At 45.2% G+C, this 22,117-nt stretch overlaps 2 protein-coding genes across 3 annotated transcripts; one reads left to right on the forward strand and one right to left on the reverse strand.

The window, feature by feature from the left end:
• Positions 1 to 177: 177 nt before the first annotated feature.
• Positions 178 to 5,583, reverse strand: slc25a44a (solute carrier family 25 member 44a). The gene is made up of 4 exons (XM_030096648.1): positions 5,303 to 5,583; positions 2,192 to 2,893; positions 1,983 to 2,110; positions 178 to 1,896 (listed from the first exon to the last, which is right to left on the reverse strand). Exons 2-4 carry the CDS (start codon positions 2,823 to 2,825, stop codon positions 1,705 to 1,707), a joined length of 954 nt encoding a protein of 317 aa, XP_029952508.1. The 5' UTR covers positions 2,826 to 2,893; positions 5,303 to 5,583; the 3' UTR covers positions 178 to 1,704.
• Positions 5,584 to 10,411: 4,828 nt separating this feature from the next.
• ireb2 (iron-responsive element binding protein 2) lies at positions 10,412 to 21,059 on the forward strand. 2 transcript variants are annotated; one of them, XM_030096620.1, is made up of 22 exons: positions 10,426 to 10,587; positions 12,418 to 12,504; positions 12,832 to 12,997; positions 13,240 to 13,377; positions 13,464 to 13,706; positions 13,799 to 13,868; positions 13,990 to 14,173; positions 15,475 to 15,614; positions 15,740 to 15,911; positions 15,995 to 16,095; positions 16,257 to 16,373; positions 16,452 to 16,611; positions 17,935 to 18,070; positions 18,217 to 18,301; positions 18,386 to 18,542; positions 18,643 to 18,767; positions 18,972 to 19,076; positions 19,168 to 19,310; positions 19,508 to 19,655; positions 19,861 to 19,983; positions 20,077 to 20,262; positions 20,349 to 21,059. In XM_030096620.1, the coding sequence occupies exons 1-22, from the start codon at positions 10,563 to 10,565 to the stop codon at positions 20,457 to 20,459; spliced, it is 2,922 nt and encodes a 973-aa protein (XP_029952480.1). In that variant the 5' UTR covers positions 10,426 to 10,562; the 3' UTR covers positions 20,460 to 21,059. The 2 variants fall into 2 exon arrangements, 1 of the variants encoding a protein (XP_029952480.1); XR_003931814.1 differs by lacking the exons at positions 17,935 to 18,070; positions 18,217 to 18,301; positions 18,972 to 19,076; ... (3 more) ...; positions 20,077 to 20,262; positions 20,349 to 21,059 and having other exon boundaries at positions 10,412 to 10,587.
• Positions 21,060 to 22,117: the final 1,058 nt, after the last annotated feature.

Genomic DNA, 22,117 nt, shown 5'->3' on the forward strand with positions numbered 1-22,117 from the left:
TGGAGTTGGAGTCAGTGTACACACACACACACACACAAAGAAAAGATCCTGGGTTCAGTCTGGGCTTTCTGGATGAGTTTGCATGTTCTCTCCAAGCATGGACCTCGATTTAACTGCAACAGTATCAAAGATGGACGATGTTCAGACGATAACAGCACTAGACCATGGCCGTTACAGTGATTCAGAATTTATTTTCAAATATCCACAAGTTCTCAATGGTTAAAACACATCAAACTGCACTTGACAATTCCTCATTTTGTTTGCTATCCAAGACTGAAGCAAACGTTGAAATCATTTCTATTCACATGTACGTCTGTGTTCAAACGGGAAAATGTAAAAAGTAAAATCCAAAACAAAGAGGCAGGTATCACAGGCGTGATTTCTGGCAGTGTGAGTGAGCACTTCAGAGCTCCTCCCAGGCGTCACAGCATTGTTCATTCAGCCCGACGGTGATGTGGGAACCCTGAAGGCAGTCGAGTGTTTGGTTTATTTGTGCTGCTGCTGCCTTCATGCCCTCCGTGCCCGTTTCTACTCAATCCAAACAACAGAGTGTAACAAAACAGCATGTTTGATCCCTGTACAGAACTACAGAGAGGAAATAGTGGACTCTCCCTCCTCTCTGACTGGATCTAAGGCTTGTGGCGTTGTGTGTTTGCTTCTTTATTCCTCATCCAGCTCCAGTTGGTTTTAAGTCACTTAATAAAACAAAGGAGTATCGGCCTGACTGGCCCCATCAACTAACATGAGCATAAAACAAAAAGCACCACGCTTTACAGACTGATCATACCTAATAATACCAGCGTGGGGCCTCAATAGAAGCGAGGGCTAACACATTTGATGCTTATGTAGGTCACATTTATAATGGTCACATTTAAAGATTTAGGCCTCTTTGAGTCTTTCAGGTGTTCACGCTGGTGAAGTGAAAAATCCAAACAGTGATCCAACTTCTGCTGCATCTCGCTCATCAGTCGTCTCCATCTTTTGCTCCCCTGTTATAAACACCAGTGAGACTGAGTAGAAACCCTAATGCTGAGTTTTCTTTGTCCCCCGTAACTTTGGTCCCCACCGGGGAATCTCACCCCCTCAGTTTGAACCTTCTTCACTGGAATGCAGACACACACCGAGCTCTGCTTCAGGAAGGCATTCTGGCACAGTGGAAACTCACTGCAGAAACATTAATATGATACCATACCAATCCAGACCGGAACTGAATTTTGAGCTTAAAAAAAAGTGGATGCTGAACAGAAGAATGAGGCATTCTAATGTCTTTCATCACGATTTGAAGTATAGATTTTAACTTAAAGTCAGAAAGACTCGAGTAGTATCAGAGAGATACGATCTTGTACCACTGAACCCCGGTCCAAATATTTACAATCTTAGGCTGCCTTGTTGCACCGGCAGCGCCTGAAACCACAGCTGTCTGCATAAGAATCAATCTATTACATATATTCACTCATTAAAACACAGTCCAGGAGCTTACGTCTCTACTGTACATCCAGAGGCAATGTGTTGTCACATTTCAGTCACTTCATCAGCAGATTTTACATTTTCATTATTCTTGGCAAATTCTCTCTTTGCATCTTGTGAAGAAACGGTTCCAGAAAGTGATGCCCGTTCGGTCCAGAATCTTTCCTGATCATCACGCCGGTCTGAAAGGCAGGTGGGAGCTGATCTGGAGTCAGAGCGCCGCGTCCCTCGCAGCTCTCACCAGTGTCTGGAGTCGATCAGGTCGGCCCGCAGGCTCAGCCTCTTCAGGGTCTCGTAGCCCACCACGATCAGCACCGAGGTGGGCGTGGACGAAATGATGCGGGCCGACAGACCCTTGGTCATCACCCAGACGCCCTCCTCCGCCAGCAGCTGCTTGAACGTCTCGATGACGGACGACCGACCCTCCACCTTCGGAAGAAACACGGGAAACACGTCAGGCTGTTTTTATTAATGCCCGAGATCAACTGCAGGCTCAGTAAAACGCATCATCCAACCTGCACTCTGGCTCGAACCACGTCCATGGGGTTGGTGATGGTGGAGGCGGTGGCTGCGGCCATTGGTCCCGCCAAAGCCTGCAGGATCAGGTGCGGACACTCGCTCGGCGCCAATAAAGACAACTGCTCTGGAGACGCAAAGAAACCCAGAGTGAGGCCGTCAAAAGCAGGAAATGTTTCATCAACGCAGCAAATTCGTGATTATTTACCTGCATAAAAATGATAAAAAGGCCACCAGAGGGCGCTGTTGGGGATGTAGGTCAGCAGCGAAGCGATGTAGCCCCTGTAGAAGCCCCTGAAGCCGTCGGCTGCAAATATCTGCACCGTGATGTCGCGGGTCTGCCCAAAGGTCAGCCTGCGCTTGGAGGCCGCCAGCATCATCTTGGGCTTGGTTTTGAAGCGCGTCAGGTGCTCCCCTTGCCCCTGCATCATCAGGTGCTGGGAGACCACGTCGATGGGCACCGTGATGGTCTGGGCCACCAGCGACGCCGCCCCTCCCGCCACCACCGACTTCACCGTGTTGCTGGGCGAGTGCTGGGACACGTACTTGCGCACCAGCTCATAGGTGGTGATGTAGGCCTGCCCCGACACCAGCGTGAAGGTGTTGACCATGAAGCCGCGGTACAGGCCGCGCACGCCCTCCGCCCGCAGGATCTTGCAGAAGGCGTCGAAGGTGCCGGAGTAGAGGCTCTTGCCCTTCTGCACCTGCAGGCGGGTGCGGATGAGGCTGGCGGGGTAGACGGTGGCCCGCGTGGTCAGCGTCATGAACACGCCCAGGGAGTAGAACTTCCTCTTGTCCAGGTCCTCCCATTCTATAATCTGGATGGCGCCCTTCTGCTGCATGGCGCCGGACAGGGCGGGCGCTGCGGCCCCCTAAAGCAGCCGATCCGCAGGCATCGCTGCCACCATGTCTGTGACAGACGCAAATGTTTGACGTCAGTTAAATCCCACATGAAAGAACCGGAGGGGATCATACACATTTAATTTTTTACTTCAGTTAATTTTCAGTTTCACATACCTTAAACACTTCAAGCTGGAAGCTAATGATGGTTACATAAGAGCAACTGCATGTTGGTGCAATACGCTGCAGGTTCCTTATGGTCCGATTAGTCGACTAACGGCAAAATAATTGGTGACTCGTTAATTATTAAAATCTGAAGGGTTACGATCATTAAATATGTAAAACACTACGTAATCTACCCCTGACCCAGGAAAGCTGTGGCTCTATGAGGCTGAGCCACAGTGGCTATGCCTAAGAATGTCCAAGTGCAAGCACAGGGGTGTGTGTGTGTGTGTGTGTGTGTGTGTGTGTGTGTGTGTGTGTGTGTGTGTGTGTGTGTGTGTGTCAGTAGGTCAGGTGGAGGCTGCTCTCATTGGCTGGCGCTGTGTCACCTGAGCCTCTCTGATTGGACACTTCCTCATCAGCAGCCTTTTTAAACTTGGAGACATTAAACTTTGTCTTTGGCCTCTGAATCAACTCTTACATGTTGCTGGTGCTAAAACTTCAATAAATATTGTGTTATTAGTCAGAGACTTAGTTTTCCACTTATTAAATTTGTTTGTGTGAAACATTCATGTATAATAATCCCCATTTACGTTTTCATTAGCTTTTCTGGGGGAAGGCTGCTATTAGTTTTTACAGTATTTTTCTCCTCCTCCAATCAACTGTGTGCCTTGTGACTGTCATTTTAGCATTTGTCCACCTTTAAGTTTTCCTGCTGTGCACTTTGAACTATATAATGCCTTTAAATTTGTCGAACACATTAAGTCCTTTTTCCAAGTTCCTGCAAATTAAATATTTAACCTTCGTCCTGTTCAAGCTAAACCTCATGAACAGAATCTAAACCTGGGTCTGAATCTGTAACGAGTCCTTCCCTGTGAGAAAACTACATTTTCTCCAGGTACTCTGTCCTTTATCCACGATACAAACACACACTTGTTAGTCCATCACAGGACAAACACGTGACTCAAGTATACCTTAATAACAGCAACTTGGAGAAGCAAGAGAGGAAATGAAGCTGCATAAAGAGCTACAGCTCTATTAGAGAGTAACATCCTGAAAACACAATGCAAAAGGTGTTCGACTTACAAATAAAATGCATGAGCTTGAGATAAGCAGGGAGAAAAAAAACAAGTTTAGAACTTTACGGGTTTAGTGAATTGTTCCAAAGATCTGGTACGCTAAATGATCTGCAGCATTATACTCATGAACTCAAAAGTTACATTTTTTCCCCTGATTAAAGAAGAGGTGGAGCTACATCATTTGAGACTTGCTGGTGGTTTGTTTTTTAATATACTTTTCAGTGATTTCATCGATCATGCATCACTCAGGTCTATGATGTGCAGTCACGTGTTACTCCCGGAAGTGAACATCCTCCATCGGTGCTCACTGAAATAATTTTACAACATTATAATATTACAACAATAATAATGACAATATTAAGAAGTTTGTTCAAATACATAACCTGACCACAACCACATCTTTCATAATGTCTTTCTCTTTGCTGTACAATATAATGTGATATTAGAAACAAATGTGACAAAAACAAAATTTGATATATGTTCATGAACACTTCTTCCCTTTACAGCATATATTATACAGTATATTTTATATATGATCAAGCCTGATGTCTGCATGTGTGTTGAATGCATTATTCTGATGGGATGCCAGAGAATCAGCTTTTGAAAAAAAGATGAGATTTATTCAAATTCTAGAAATCCCATAAACCAAAAAACATATTTAAATGTAACAATTTCTCTTGTCTATGCTGTTGTGAGGTTGGGAAACAGTCAGAAAGCTAATAAACGCGATTACTTGACTGGTTAATAGTGTTTGATGAAAGTGGTCACATTTAGTAGGTAATACAACTACTTATAATAAAAAAAGGAATCAGTGGGGTTTGGTTTAAACTAATGAACACGTTGTCCTGAAACAAGCCAGCTCCTGTGTTAAGTTGCTCGCCGAAACAAACCACACTTCATGTTTTATTAAAGTAGTTGCATGTTGTTGTTACACAATATCGATCCATGACTCAATGTTATGGATACACGACGTGAAGGGAAACAAACGGGGAAGTTTATGTAATAAAACGTTGAAAGCAGCGCCGACTGGTCCTTATCTGCATCTTTCACACCACATTTGTGATCGCGGCCTATAAAGCTTTTTAACTCTTTATTGGTTTTGTTGTTTATTGCCGTAAAAGGAGGAAACACGTGCAATGTCACACAGTGTACTCGAGCCGTGCGTTAGCTAGCTAACAGCGCGAGGGACGCTGCGCTGACAGGGGGGAGTGCAAAGACGAGGGACGGGACAGATTTACCGCAAACACTCGGTCCACTTTTACCCCGTCTGGAGGTCACTGGTCCCCGGTCACCGCTGCCGAACCGAGCCTCTCCGACACGCTCCTCACCGGGACCGACCTGGTCCACGGCTCCCGTACATTTCTCCGTCAGAGGTGAAAGGTCACCGGCGGAGAGTGAGGAGTAGCCACACATCTGTCATGATGTTTCTGAGACGGAAAAAAAAGTACAAATGTAATAAATAAGATTAGTGTGCTCTCCCTGGTGTCCACCGGACCGGACCGGGCCGAACGGACCGGACCTTCCGTGTTTACACAGTTCGTTACATTTAACAGTGGTGATGCATTCACGGTCTGATGTAAACGTCGGAACAACAATTCCTCCGTCAAAACCCAGTAATATCTCAAATCTCAGCAAAGTTACTGAAATAATAAATAAGAACAAAAAACTTCCCAAAATGGACTTAGGGTTACTAATTAATGCCATTGAAATTAAAAGGTTTTCTTGTAAAAATGTTCTAGGTGTTTCAGTTGAGAGAATTTAGGGGATCCCATTCATTAAATTAAATAAGTCATGTCTCGTGACTGTTCCATCCACACCTCACATTGTCTGGGCTGCATCACATCCTGCTCGACCTCTTCAAATACCCTTCATACAAAAAAACAGTTTTAGGAATCATCTCATATTCCAGGAATTAAGAGTAAACTGCACCTCTGTTTGGAAAAAAAGTATTATTAAATAAATACATTGCTAAAAATCATTAATAACAAACAAGTCCTTATAGACACATTTCACAACTTTTTAATGTTGTTTTCATACAGTCACTGTGACCCAAAGAGGAAGCATAAGTACTTCCAGCTTCGCTTTGTCCTACCTCCAAACATCAACTTTCATGGGTCCAAACTCTGGAACTCTGTGAGCAAATCATTTAATCACCTGCTGTCCAAACAACGTCCCACTGATTCTGAGTTGATTTGTGATTTAGCTGACTGTTTCTATGAATTTCTTTGTTCGTTTTCTCTGAATGTGCTTCTTTCCTCCTCTGTTGTTTTTATTTCCATGACAGTAATGTAGAATGATGGGCAGAATTTCATATTAGCTCCTTGTGCTTCTTTCCTCTCACGTACAATTTGGTTTCATCTTCTTCCAATTGTGTAGTATACTCTTATTTGATGCCAATAAAGAAAAAAACAACTTACAGTTTGAAGACATATCACATTAAAACAAACACACTTAAATGTGTCTTCTCTTCAAAGAATGGTCGATATATAAGATTTAACAATCGTAATCTACAAATATGCATGTATGCTTTGCAAATTGAATCTGTCAGATTCCCTTGAAACATGCAGAAAATGATCAAGGGCGGTTTCAAGGATGCATTTTGCAGAAATGTGAAGCAAGCATCCGCTAGAGGACGCCACAGCTTTTTTTAACCATCAACAGGACTTTTGAAAGTATGCATTATTTTTATGCAACATTTTAAACTGTATTTATATAGCCCTGCTATATTATTATTCTAAAGCATTTGTTTGCTGTAGGAGGAGTTTTTGCCTGTTCCATTAATGGAACTTTTAACAAATATACATTTTAATCTGATAAAGATAGGAACATCTGGCTGTGGGAGGAGGTCAGTCTGGGCGATAGATTATAAGGTGATTTTGCCTCAAGAAAATCAGTGCAGCAGTTGAGAGGAAGAGGTGATCATATTGTCCAAATACTGCATCAGTTTGTGAGCCTGCAGGCTTTGTCCTGAGTCTGAACCTCATTCTCCAAGAATTCTTTTCATTACTCAACCCTAGCTATATCTTCACATTTCCCTGTTTTATGACCTTATTCAGTATTTTATTCATCTAGTGTTGACATTTTCCCATAAAGTTTTAATTTACATTTCTTACAGTTGTCAGCATTATGTTTGTCAGTTTTTCTGCCTCGTCAAAAGTTCTAGGTTTTACTTTGTGGCTGATGTTTGCTCAGTTATGACCCTTCTGTTTCCGTTTTGCTGACTCCCAAAGCAACAGCCATTAAACAGAAGTTTACAGAGCGCAATGTCCACTTTTTATTTCTTTATTTTTCCAAAGTTCAGTTGACCTGTGTCACCCTCGTGCTTTGAATATGAAAGTTTGGTAACTCTTTAATGTAAGCATCCGGTACAACACATTATAAGTATAGTTATAAACACTCATAAATGATCACAATGCTTTATAACCCACTATACAGCATAGGGTTCGGGTTAGGGTTAGGTCCTGATGTTATAAAGCATTGTGATCATTTATGAGTGTTTATAACTATAGTTATACCATGCTATAATGTACTTATAATGTGTTATACAGGGGTGTTCAAGTAAAGTGTTACCGAAAGTTTTATCAAGAAAAGTGTGGCATAAAGCAACTGATTTATGATAATCTGTGTTAATAGTTCTGTTTTGGGCCACGCTGCTTTGACCAATATTTCAGATGAGAATACCAATTCGTCATGGAACAGATACAATAATTTTTATCGTAACAGCAGGTTTTGAAAATTGTTAGTTATAGTTTGTCAAAGTCAATTTTTTAGCTACTTTGACTTTTTCAAGCATTAGTTAAGGATGGGCCACATTCCAAGGGGCTCTGCCACATTAAAGTGATAGAAGAAGTTACTTGTTTTTAATCAAAATTATTTTCACTTTCTGTTCCTCCTGGTTACTTTTTAAAGATTTGTTTGTGTCACTTCCTCATTTTGCACGTGTTTCTCCTCTCATGCAGATCATCAGGAATGAAGTTTCACTGAAGCCTAGAAGAGCTGTGTGCCTCTGTTGTCTCTCTCACTGTCTTCTGATGTTGAATTGTTTTGTTACAATATTTGTGTTTAAAATGTCATCATTTTCTTGTCAGTTACATTTAAAGGGCAACTTCGGTTTTTTGACACCTGGACCTTATTTCTAGGTGTGTGCATGCTCGTATACTCACTCAGACAAACATCGTGCAGCTCGGAGTCCTTCAGAAGTTATTTAGATCCAAACGATGTAGCCGTACTTAGCGGGGGCCACGGCAATGGAGCTTCAGCGCGAGACATAATCTCTGCAAAGTCGCTCATTTCGGCTGTATTTCTTCATCCATCGCCAGTGTTATCATAAAGTCAGCTCGTCTGCCGTCTTCAGGTGGGTCAGCTGAAGAGCTGACAGTTTTCGCTAACTTAGCCACAATTAGCTCGGATGGGAACGTTGCGAAGCTCCTCTCCCCAGCAGAGAGGCACTTTGACTCGGCCTCGGCTGTCACGGTGCCCCGGCATCTGACTTCCAGGGGCCGAGTTGGAAAATGGTCCTCAGCTGCTCCACGGAGGCTCCGGACATCGGCGAAGACGCCCGGCTTGCGCGTGGCCGCTGGGCCGCTGGATGTCTCTCCTCGCCGGGAGGAAGCGTATCTCCGCTCCCCGGCGGATGCGAGCTCCACGCCGGCCACTGGACGCGCGACGGCCCGCCGCGCCACGGCCGGAGCTCTCTCCTCCGCGGGAGAATCCAGATCTCCGCCGCCCGGCGGTTGCGTGCTCCAGGCCAGGCCGCGGGACACCGCCGGAGGCCCCCCTTACGACCGAAAGGCAACCCAGCGCCGATGGATGAAGAAATACAGCCGAAATGAGCGACTTTGCAAAGATTATGTCCCGCGCTGAAGCTCCCTTGCCGTGGCCCCCGCTAAGTGCGGCTACATCGGTTGGATCTAAATAACTTCTGAAGGACTCCGAGCTGCACGATGTTTGTCTGAGTGAGTATATGAGCATGCACACACCTAGAAATAAGGTCCAGGTGTCAAAAAACCGAAGTTGCCCTTTAAATAGTTTTTTGCTGTATTAAAATATACGTCAGGTTATGCGTGCTGGCATTGAAAAAATAAAAAAGATTTTTGCTTTTATCTTCACTCCTACAGCCTCACTTGACTTGTTTTGCAACCTCTCTTAATTTCTTTTCGTTCTAACACTCCCAAGCTGTATTGTCCTTGAAAACTTGTCATATATTATTTTTATACCTTCAGTTTTGTGCTGACACTTTAGACTTCTGTTGACTTTTTAAAGATGTTTTTCAGGTTCTTTTAACTTTTTAGTCCTCATTTTGATGCCCAATAAGATGTGTCACATTGTTTTGTCACTTTCAGTCTTCTGCTGACAGATAAACAGACAGTTCATGCAGATTTAGGACTTTCCAACCCTGGTTGGACTTTCAGTTTCATGATGATGCCCAATTTTAGTTTCTAATAGAACAGATTTAGTTGTGTTTAAGACTTTCAGCTGAAGACCGAAGCTTTAGGTGAGCTTTATTTAATGATGTGTTTAATGCTATTTTAACACTAAAAACTACATGTTGACTACTTTTAGAATACTTTAAGGGTATTTTAACACTTAAAACCTTGTGCTGACTTGCTTTAAATTTATGTTTTAATATTTTCAGGCTGCTGTGACTTCTTTGAAGACATGTTTAATGTTGTTTTAACACTTTAAGCCTCATATCAGCTTGTTTTGAGACGATTTTCAGAGTTTCGTGACAGTTTTAGCCTGATAATGACTTGTTTTTAGGTGTTTTTCTTCTTTTTTAATGCATTTGCTTCATATGATTTACTTGAAGACATTTTCCAGGGTGTTTCAACAAGTTAAGCCTTGTGTTGATTTGTTTTGGGAATGCTTTATGCTGTTTTTAGACTACAAGTCTCATTTTAATTTCTCTTAGAATATTTTTCAGGTTATTTTAAGTCTTTATATTGACTTGTTTTTGAATGTTTTTCAAACTGTTTAAGCACTTGTGTTGTCCTGTTTTTTCAGGCTTTGTTAACCTGTTTTGGGATATATTAACAGAAGCCACGTGTTTACTTGTTTTAAGACATTTTCTTGGAGTTTTCTAACATTTCCAGTCTCATATAGATTTGTTTATAGGTATTTTTTTTAGCTTTTTTTTTTTTTTTTTAGAACAATTTAGTCTCATGTTGACTTCTTTTGACGTCTTTTTTTAGGATTAAAAACATTTTCAACCCCAGATGACTTGTTTCAAAGCTCTTTTCAGAGTTTTTTTTTAATGCTATACACCTAATTTTGACTCTTCACAGACGTGTTTCATGTTCTGTCACTGACACCATCAGTGACATTTTGGGGAGGATTTTCAGTGTTTTCATAATGTCGTCCTCGTGTCGCGCCTTTTTAAATGTTTGTAATTGGACTAATTGACAGTGGGCGGGGCTTCCGATCCCTGCGCTCTGATTGGTCGGCTCCCTGCGGCCGGATCACTAGTGAGAACGGTTCGTGTTGATTTCAGGAGTCATCATGGCGCTCACTTCCACAGTCCAAGGTAAGGAGATGTCTCCTGGAAACTGTCCACGGCAGGCTGTCATTCGATCCGTCCTCCGACCTGACAGTCGGGAATCGACTTCTGAGCTGTCCTCGCTCCGAAACCGAGCTGTGGTTTGATCGCAGTGATCGCTGCTTGAAGTGAGCCGGCTTCGTTCTGCCAGGGACGTAAAAGCTAACATCGGCTAGCTTGATAACGTTGATAATGTAACAGTGTTTTCTCTGTTGTTTGTGTGAATTAAGACGTAACTATACACGGATTAGGAACGTTTTTTCGTTGAAATGCCTTGTTTCTCTGTTATCGCCTCGAGACGTCCGGGCAGGAGCAGATAAGTAGCTTGCGAGCGCGTGTTTGGCGATAAGAAGCGGTGTTAGCAGCTGGGACCTTCGCTAGCATGGTGGCTGTGTCCCCCCCTGTCATCAGGACAAACCACCACAAAAACACCAGTCCGGTGGAGAAGATGGACTCAAAAAGCTTCACGTTTTGAGCTGGGAGAATTTTGAAAGTGGCTTTTGATTCTACTGGCATGACACATCTTCGTGGTGTTCTAACTGTTAGGTATTTTTAAGTATTTACAGAATACCTCTGTTCCTTCTTCCAGTAATGTGGAGTCTCGGGCAGGGTGTTTAATTCCCCAGCCTTCCAGTGATTATAACAGGTTCACACAAGGATTACTTTCATGACTAATCAGTGTTTTGTATAACAGATGAACAATTCTGCTGAGCTTTGCACGAGCATTTTACTGAGGCAGTAAAAGCTGAGGTTAAGCACATGTCATTTAAGGATTCTTCAAAGTGGAGATGAATGACAACACTAAAGCTGTGGAAACAGAAGTCAACAGAAAGTTTTAAAACTCTCCTTTGTTGATGTTTTTCATGCTGTTGTTTATAAGTAGTAGAAATAACCACATCTGCAGCTACACAGTATGGAGCAAGTTTAGGAGAACTGCAGATGAAAAGGATAAGAAACCCAGAGTGTGTCATTCATCTCAGTTTATCTGATCTCTAGGAATTTCACTAAACCTGTTTTATAAGTAAGATTGATAAGGACCATCAGTTTGCCCTTTGCTGGTTTAGGGAAAGTTTTCCTTTTTTTGTGTTTTGTTCTGTAAATGTGTGTTTAAGGTTGGAAAGCTGACACTATGAAAAGATTACAACTGGACTTAGTCCAGTGTAGTCTGCGTATATCTATGCTACTCGAAAAGTTAGAAACCCGAGCTCTGCAGTTACAGCCTGATGTCCTGCTGAGAGACCTCAAAGTACTGTAATATGCCAAGACTCAAGAGTCCGGTGCTTTGATAGTTCGATGTTTATGCATTCTTAATCGAGTCTCTCCCTCTTTGAGCTTGTTCTGCAAAACAGATACAATTATATGTCCATGTTCAGTTTGTGATCACCACTCCTTAACGTTTCATGTGTCTTCAAGCACACCTGAACTCGGTGAACATGTGACTTTGAAGTGTTGCGGAAAGCTTGATAATGAGACGTACATTATAATCACGGTGTGAAAGCAGCGTGGCATCAAAACCAAGCAGGACTGAGGCCCGTCCAGGAACTGGAGTGCTCACTTCAGTTGATTCTACTGAAGAAGGAAAATAAAAGAGATTTCCCCTTTTTTTTTTTTTTTTTTTCTTTTGCTTGATTTCTTTTCCTGTTTACGTTTTAATTCCAGTTGATTTGCAATACATGCTCAGTTTGTTTTTGTTTTGCTCACTGCTAGACTCAGACACGACTTGATTACTACTAATAATCCTCCCTGGCATAGATGATCAGGAACTGTCATTCATGCGGAGCAGTTTGCAGTGTCGTTAAATGCCTTTTCTTCCTGCAGAGCACCCATACAGCCATTTAATCGACACCCTAAAGGATGGCTCGATCAAATTCTTCAACCCACACAAAATAAATGATCCAAGATATGGTGAGTGAGTTCAGTGTCCTCAGACTGATGGATTATGTAGCATGTTTGAGAACTGTTGCAATCTGTGTGACTCTGTGCATCACAGTCACTTTATAAGGTCATGTTTGCAGCTGCTGTGTTCCCGTATAGCTGCCTAATGTGTATTCATGTCATAACCGATGTAAACATGCCGATTGTTATGTTTGAATGAAGCGATTAAAATGACGTGGTGATTCATCAGAGCTGTTTAGTGTCAGATTGCCAGCAGTTAGCAAACATTTGTGTTTAATGGCACCGTGTTTACTGAAGGGTATTGATTTTTGTTTTTGTTTGATCTGCTCTGCATAGACAAGCTGCCTCTGTCCATCCGTATCTTACTGGAATCCGCAATCCGTAACTGTGATGGCTTTTACACGAAACAAGAAGACGTCCAGAATATTTTGGACTGGCAGCAGCAGCAGAATAAAGCCGAGGTGCCGTTCTCACCAGCTCGAGTCCTCCTGCAGGACTTCACGTGAGTGTCACAGAGGGTTCGCGTCAACACTGCTGCAAAGCACGAGATGTAATCAGTAGACAAGTGTGAATGGAGGACTGATGGAGCAGGTGATCTACCTGCACCTGGCTGATCTGGTCTGTCGCCAGCACGACCTTTTTCTTTCCTGTCAACAAGTTTTCCTATTTATGGAGAGGATAGTCCTATGAATGGGTGGGTAAACGTTAGTTTTAATTCATTGCCCCTGTGGTTTTCCTTGACAGTGGTATTCCTGCCATGGTGGACCTGGCTGCCATGCGGGACGCCCTGGCCAAACATGGCGTGGACCCTGGCCTGGTCAACCCTAAATGTCCCACAGATCTCATAGTCGACCACTTACTACAGATCGATTACAGCAAATGGTTTGTTTCATCTTCATTTTTCTTTTCTAACATGACAGCAAAGTGTCAGTGTGCTTACGGGGTCTTTGTACTTGTTTGCCCCCCAGTGCCATACAGAATGCCCCGAACCCCGGTGGAGGGGAAGGTTCAGGCCCGAGCCATGGCTCCTCTCGCTCCGTACCCAGCCGGCCCCCGTCCAGAGGAAGCTCGCAGTGTGGAGGCCAGCGTGGCGCCTGCAGGAAGTCTGCCTGCAGCGACCCCGCCGCCTCCGCTGGCCGGCCCTCGTCCTCTGTCCAGCAGATCGAGAACACTCCTCTCCTCTGCCCTTTCCACCTGAAGCCCGTCTCCGAGTAGGTTTTAAGGAGGGGTCATTTCATCGTGTGTCTCAGGATTAGGGCTGAAATTAATACAATTATTTCCTGTTTTGCTTTTGTTTCTGCAGAACGGAAACAGCTGTGAAGAATCAGGAAATGGAACTGATCAGGAATAAAGAGAGGCTTCAGTTCTTTAAGGTGAAATCATGCTTCTTGTTGAAGGTCCATTTGCTTCAGCAAACATAGCAAAGCCGTCTTTGTGTCGGAGGTGACGTTTGTGAACATGATCCTTTTGTTCGCTGTGTGTGGTTTTAAACAGTGGTGTTCAAAAGCCTTCAAGAATGTGAACGTGGTTCCTCCGGACGTCGGCGCTGTCCACCAGGTGAACCTGGAGTATCTGTCCAGGGTGGTGCAGGTGAACGACGGCTTCATCTACCCCGACAGCGTCGTGGGGACAGACTCTCACACCACCATGATCAACGGCCTGGGCATCCTGGGCTGGGGTGAGTCCCATCAGCACCAAACCAAGATTGATTTATTGGAAATTCTTCTCTGAAAACAAGTTTGTGTTTGATGGAGTCTTGTGACAGCTGAGCCTGCTTTGGATTGAGCAGGAAAGTGATTCTCTGGAACTGCGTCATTTGGTTTGGTTCCCTTTTCCACTGCACTGTTAGCGCTCTCATTCAGAGTCACACAGATCTGTTTTTAATTTTCACCCATTCCAAACTCACAAAATGAGATATTGAAAAGATAATCTAATTATTGTAAATGACCTCTAATGAAACTCCTCAACCCATACTTGCGTTTTCGCCTTATTACAGGATGAAATCTTGAGTAAATCAGCAGCTTAAAGTGTGAAACTCGCTGCCTTTGCTTCCTATCACTATATATATGATTGGATTCAGTCCGTGTGTTTACATGGGCCTTTTAATTCGTCTATAAATCCGAAAAAAAAGCCTAATTCCGCTCTAAAATGACCATGTAAACGCCTGAAAACTTGGTTCGGAATTGAGTTTGAATCCGTTTTATTCTCCTTTGGAAGCAGAATTATATGTAAATTAGGCGACTTCATGCTGGTCGTTCTGTACATGGTCCATCGTGATGACGCAATATTCCAAGATGGCAGCCCACAGTCCGCGTTTCTAATCATACAGACACGATTTATGTAACAACGGTTTTAAAAGAATTGGATATAATGAAATGAGCAGATCAACGGACGCTTAACAACGCAGACATTTTCAAAACTGGAGCGTCAAAGTTAATCGAGAAAGAAAGACGAGAAAAACGGTTTACTTCCGGGAGATGTCAGTACGTCACGGCCGCCCCGTCCAATCAGAACGCTTCGCAGACCCCGGCGTGAGAGAGGAGTTAATCCTTTGTTTTTCCCATGAAAACACGAAACTCATGAATAAGATTCTGAATTATTTAATTCAGACCAAACCAATTCTGAATTAAAAGCATCATGTTAGCACACTCATCAGGACTGAATCTACTGACAACTGCATTTCAACATTTATGTACCTGAGAGTTTGATTGATACAGAAAAAGTCTACCTTTTTATACTGTCCAAATGAGACATGGAATATCAAAGCCATAATTTCTAACAAGTTGATAGAGATTATTTTTTTCCTGTTGTGTTTTATTGTTTACATCCTTGAGATTTGGCTGCTACCTCGACCATGTCCACTTTGAAATTTCAGAAGGACAATTTCAGCCAAAACAAAGAGACATATCAAATCAGTTTCGCTCTACATTGCAAACATGTGTCCCATGAACTGTGTGCTGTGCCTGTTTCCTCCGCCAGGCGTCGGAGGGATCGAGTCTGAGGCGGTGATGCTGGGCCAGCCGGTGTCTCTGACCCTCCCTGAGGTGGTGGGCTGTAAGCTGGTGGGCTCCATTAACCCTCTCACTACATCCATAGACATCGTCCTCGGCATCAAAAAGGTGAAACGCCATTTATTTCTCACCTCTGCGTACCTCTTACACACCTGTGAAATGCTGTAAAGGAACCAGAATTGAAACGGGAATCCCAAGATGTATAGAATTTTCTGTTTCTTTTTCTTTTTCAGCACTTGCGACAAGCGTCCATCACGGGGAAGTTTCTGGAGTTCTTTGGGCCTGGCGTCTCGCAGCTGTCAGTCCCCGACCGAACCACCATCGCCAACATGTGCCCCGAGTACAGCGCCATCGTCAGCTTCTTCCCCGTCGACCAAGTAACACTAGAGCACTTTAAAAAGACACGTGAGTGATTCAAGAGAACAGTCAGAGGTGAACGCAGGAAATAAAGGTTGTTTAAGTTGCACTGTTTTAATTTCCCCTCCCAGAATTCAGCCAGGAAAACCTTGAGATGCTGGAGTCTTACATGAAGGCTGTAAAACTTTTCCAAAGCTATGAAGACTCCTCTGAAGAGCCAGAGTTTTCTGAGGTGAGTTAACATTTAGATAAACTAAGATGTTTTCAGTGAAACCCAATATGCGTCACTGGAAGAAAAACTTTGTAGGATTGCAGTTTATAACAGCTCCACAGTTTAAAGAGAAACAGAAGTGGAGCATTGTAGTCTTTGCATAACGAGTGACGCTTTCACAGGTGATCGAGATCGACCTGAGCTCCATGGTGCCCTACGTGAGCGGACCCAAGAGGCCGTCGGACCGCGTGGAAGTCAGTAGCATGAAGGAAGACTTCCAGAGTTGTCTGAATGAGAAGGTAACATGTCGTTCCGCATTTCTGAACACGGATAAACGGCGCGTGGGAACCCGCTGACATCCTGTGGTGTGTCTCCAGGTTGGTTTTAAAGGTTTCCACATCGCCAAGGAGAAGCAGGAGACCCGCGTTCCCTTCCTGCACAGCGGCCAGGAGTACCAGCTGGCCCACGGCTCCGTGGTCATCGCCGCCGTCATCAGCTGCACCAACAACTGCAACCCGTCTGTCATGCTGACTGCAGGTGAGCACAAAGCCGTCTCCATTCACTTGTCGTGTTGGCACTAAGGGTGTGAAAAATAATCGGTATTAATAGATGCATCGATGCGCACGTGCGCGACGCGAGTGCATCGGCTCATTCACTGAGTATCGATGCAATTGACGGGTGAAATCTAGAATCATCTTGATGTGCTGGCGGGTATCGGTTAAATCCAATGCAAGCGCCATTTTGTTCATTGTAAACTCCACCCCATCTGGTGTTCCCCAGGCGCAGTGAATGCACCATCATTATATACAGACGGAAGCCGTGAGGCACATACGACACCATGGACGTTCGCGCGAGCAGCAGCGAGGAAGATTCTGTATTTAATGCGCCCGCAACGTTTAAATCATATATTTGGAAATACTACGGATTCGCATGACAAAACATCCGTCGTTTGCAAAGAATGCCGCGTTAAGAAGCCGCACGACAAACAGGCAGACCAATTAAAAAGAGTACACCACATCACCATCAAGTGTACCGCCGCCTCCCCGTCTAGTTCCTCGTCGGACACCGGAGAGCTTCAGCTAATCACCAACTGATCCTCCTGGGGAAAAAAAAAAGCCTGAAGTAGCGCCATATGAAATGCATCACAAAGTGAGGTTTTGACCGCGAGAGTGGTATTTGCAGAAAGATCTGTTTTGTTGTTCTTTTTTTTTTTTTAATTCTTACGGACATTTCACACTCGGCGAGGGCCGTCTGTTTGTGTTTACACTACAGCAGCAGCTGTGAGTCTCAGATGCCAAATTGTTTATTTTCTTTGCACAAAACCCAATTGTGAAAGGGTATAAGTTGGTTTACACTTTCTGCTCCTCACTGCTGTATTAGCCTCCCTCCTAGTGAGTTCATATTCGCAGGATGTTTTGGAGACAGGAATATGAACAAACATTGTGTGTCACTTGAAGTTACTCACTGAGAGTGTTTTTTTAAGATGGCAAAAACACCACTTTTGTTTAATTTACTGCCAAGTGTCTGAGGAATAAAGCCAAATCCTTTTTGCAGTACCATACTGAATTCCATCTTTTTTAAAACTTTTTTTTTTCTCTTTGCTTATTTGCATCATGTTGAATCACATCGTATCGCAACAAATTGCATCATATCGTATCGGATCGCATTGATTTGAACTAAATGATTATCGCATCGCATCGTGAAGAGGGTGAAACGTATCGCATCGTATCGCCAGAAAATTCCATGTAGCGTTAAAGTATGGCAGTGCATCAAGATGCGTATCGAATCGTCCTCAGTGCTGAGATTCACACCCCCTAGTTGGCACGCTGGCGTGACGTAACCCGTGTCCGGGATTGGCAGGTCTCCTGGCCAAGAAGGCGGTGGAGGCGGGGCTTGTGGTCAAGCCTTACATCCGGACCAGCCTGGCTCCTGGGAGCGGGATGGTCACTCACTACCTCAACGCCAGCGGAGTCCTGCCTTATTTCAGCCAGTTGGGGTGAGCATGAGAGCATGAGCACGACACACAGAACAACGTCCCGCCGTCTGGCCGTGTTTACACAACCATGAAAACCAGTCCAGAACGTAGACAGTCCGCAGTGATCCGTCTTCTCCCTGACGCCATGCTGTTTGTCGCCGCTGCAGGTTCGAGGTGATTGGTTACGGCTGTGCCACCTGCGTGGGGAACACGGCGCCGCTGCCAGAGGCAGTCGTGGATGCGATCGAGCAGGCACGGCGCTCATGGCCCAGCTGCGTCTCTTTGGAGAGCCTTCAGAGAGGCCCCGGCGTTAACTCCCATCTCCCCTCGTTTCAGGGCGATCTGGTGGCCTGCGGAATATTGTCAGGAAACAGGCACTTTGAAGGCCGCCTGTGCGACTGCGTGCGCGCCAACTACCTGGCGTCACCTCCGCTCGTGGTGGCGTACGCCATCGCCGGCACCGTGGGCATCGACTTCGAAAAGGAGCCTTTAGGTAAGTCGGATGAAGAATGAATGCAGGTCTGATGACGGTCTCCGTCTTAAAGCTGCTCCTGAAGCTTCGTGTTTTACCTGATCCCTTCCTGAACCACCAGGTGAGACGCCGGAGGGGAAGCAGGTGTATCTCCGGGACGTCTGGCCGTCCAGAGAGGAGGTCCAGCAGACCGAGGAGGACACGGTCATTTCCTCCATCTTTAAGGATCTCAGGGGGCGAATGGAGGTGAGGGATTGCGGCGTATTTACAGAGCAAGCAGAGAGCTCGGTGGTTAGATTAGAGTCGGGCATAGGTCAGCCACCGCCTGGCGCTCGGTACACAGTGTGGTCAATGTGACCAGAAAAGACAAACTGATGACTGCTGTAGTGAAAATGTCCTAAACATCCCATCGAACGTGTGCATTAATGTCTGCAAATGCTTCTTTTCCAGAAAGGGAACGTGTTTTGGAATAGCGTTGAATGTCCGGACGGCGTCGTTTTCCCGTGGGATCACAAATCCACCTACATCCGCTCGCCGTCATTCTTCAGCAAACTGGTAAGTGCTCTCACCTCGGCGCTAAGAGCCTCGGCGACTGTGGACCTCCGAGCCCTGGAACTAACCCCCCGAATGTCTCCCTTTGTCTCAGAGCAAAGAGGTTCCTGCTCCCCAGTCGATAGAAAACGCCCACGCCTTACTGTTCCTGGGCGACGAGGTGACCACCGACCACATCTCGCCGGCAGGCAGCATCGCCAGGGTCAGCGCCGCGGCCAAGTATCTGCTGAGCAAACGGTCAGTTTCTAACAACAGTGATGTTATTGTCCTCGTCCTGCTTTGAGGTGTCTGAACAGTGATGACCATGATCACCTTAAATCACATTTTTCTTTCATATTTACGATTCTGTTGCTTATACTGTCCCGAACTGGTAAAACAGTGCCAAAATAACCATTAGACCAGTTAACCTCAAACGGCTGTTCGTTTCTCGTCAGACTGACGCCTCGAGAGTTCAACTCGTACGGCGCACGCCGGGGGAACGACGCGGTGATGACCAGAGGGACGTTCGCCAGCATCAAACTCCAGAACCGATTCATCGGCAAGCCGGGCCCGAAGACTCTGCACATTCCTTCAGGCCAGACGGTAAGCTGAAGGCACTCGGTGAATCACCGTCACAAAGGTCGACGCGCATACCGGCCCTGTATAGACAGGGAGACCTTTGACCTCTGCGCAGCGACACCTGCATGTCAGGCATTGTTTGTTGGCCTCTCCGGGCTCAGGCTGGCTTAGGCGGTCAGATTATTGTCTTTCTGCTTCATCGGTCCTGATAACCCGTCCGTCCCGTCAGATGGACGTGTTTGAGGCAGCGGATCGCTACCAGAGAGACGGCGTTCCCCTCATCATCCTGGCGGGAAAACACTACGGCTCCGGGAACTCCAGGGACTGGGTGGCCAAAGGGCCGTACCTGCTGGTGAGCGGCGCCGCACACAGTCAGACATCTGTCGATAAAATGAAAGGAAAATCGTCCGATACAATGTTGAGAGCTCGTCGGTTTTGCTCGCAGGGCGTCCGCGCCGTCATCGCCGAGAGCTTCGAGAAGCTCCACAAGAGCCAGCTGGTGGGAATGGGCATCATGCCGCTGCAGTTCCAGTCCGGCCAGAGCGCCGACTCCCTGGAGCTCAGCGGCAAGGAGAGGTTCAGCATCAGCCTGCCGGACAGCCTGGGCCTGAGGCCGCGGCTCACCGTCAAGGTAGCGCCAGTCCGCGTGGCGACCAGGGATCCGCCGGGGTTTTCAGCGGTCCAGACGTCTCAACTGTGTGTGTGTTTGTCCTGCAGACCAGCCAGGGAAAGTCCTTCACCGTCACCGCCCTGTTCGACACGGAGACGGACGTCATCTTCTTCCAGCACGGGGGGCTCCTTCGATACGTGGCGCGGACTTTGCTCTGAAGCTGCAGCTGCTGTCACTTCACGTCTTCAACGCGGAGGTCCGATGGGTTTTCGCTCATTTGAAGCCGGATCCAGACTTTTGGAGACCTTTACAGAACCGTCACCTGAAGCGGCGCCACGAGGAGATCCTAGTCCCATCTGCGAACACTTGGTGGATTACTCACAGGAGACTGATCTCATGTTACAGAGCCGCGGCTTGTATCTCATTTAACCTGAAGCAGGAACAGCTGACACGGTGCTCGGTACTAACGCTCTCTCACGTCCCCCACCACCCCCTAAAAAAAACAAACATTCAAGTGTCAAATGTTGTGAATGTCAGAAATCTGCTGAATTGATGTCACTTTCCCAGAGTTTCCGTCTGGGGCCAAAACAATCTGATGTAAATTAAAGTGCTGTTAATATTTCTTGAATCGAACTTTTTGTTACGCTCACTTTTTACCAGGTTCTTCCTTCCTCCAGTCTTGATCATGCTCCAAAAAAATAGAGTACAGTATTACTTTAGTTTAAAAAAAAAAAAAGTCCATATTTCATGAAAATCATGAAGTGGGGTGTTTTTCTGTTTGTGCTGATGATCCTGCAGAAGGGAAAACACCGGCCTCAGCTCAGCCCTGTGCTCGCATAACGGGGGTGAAATGACTCGCTGGACTCGTTTTTCCACGCGTTTGTACCGTCAGTGTTTTTGTAGTTGCCCTCTTTGACCAGACGGGGGAGACAGAAGGTCTGCGTGGGAACTTCACAGCTCAATCGACTCCATATTTTATCACCGTTTCCAGTTTTTACTTTGACTCCTGTTTCTATTTGATGAAGGAAGAATGTAATCCTTGCTTGAGCTCTTCCACTTTACGGCTGGATATCGGCTGCTCTTCACATGTCGATCGTCTCTTTTCCTGTCGGATGAGGTTTGATGTCTGTGCAGCAGCTGTGGCTCAGTAAAGAGAAAGTCACGTTTCTGAATCCCGTCGCATTATAAATGTGTTTGAGTCCCTCAGAGAGCGAGATGCCACTCCTACACCGGGTCAGGAGAACCTAATATTTATTATTGTTCACAAACCAAATGAAATGCCAAGCTGTGAACAGAAAGAATTAAATGTTGAAGGCGTTTCTGTTTTCCTGTCAGCGGGGATCAGTTCCAGTGACCCTGAAGTAGAAAAAAAGCTCTCATTAAACAGTGTTTCATACGATGTGGTGATCCAGTCGCTTTCCCAGTTGTGGCAGTTTAGTTTTTTTTTTGATACAATCAGAACATCTTGAAACACAGAAGACAGTTACTGATGGACTGGTCTGATTGGACCAGTGGAGGGAAATTCAAAGAAAACAGGCCCCGTTTCAAACGTATCATTCGTTGAGTGTCCCGACTGTTGTTTGAACGATGAGTTAGGCTTAAAAAGTATTGATACGACTGATATCGGTGAAGCACGGACAGGATTTATTAGAGTGCAAGAACCTTCTGACCTTTCTGTGTGGAGTTTACATGTTCTACCTGTGAGTGTGTATGTTTGATACAGCAGGTGTTAAAGGAGGTGTAGATTCTTGATCTTTAAAGACTAGTTGGCCCTGAAACCTGATCTTAATTAATATTGCAGGTTAAAGCCTGATTTTTTTTGTTTTTTTTTGAGAAAAGCTTCACCAGATAAGTTGTACCAAAACAGTGAGCGTTT

This window comes from Salarias fasciatus, chromosome 7 (assembly GCF_902148845.1).
Source record: "Salarias fasciatus chromosome 7, fSalaFa1.1, whole genome shotgun sequence".
Lineage (NCBI taxonomy): Eukaryota > Metazoa > Chordata > Actinopteri > Blenniiformes > Blenniidae > Salarias > Salarias fasciatus.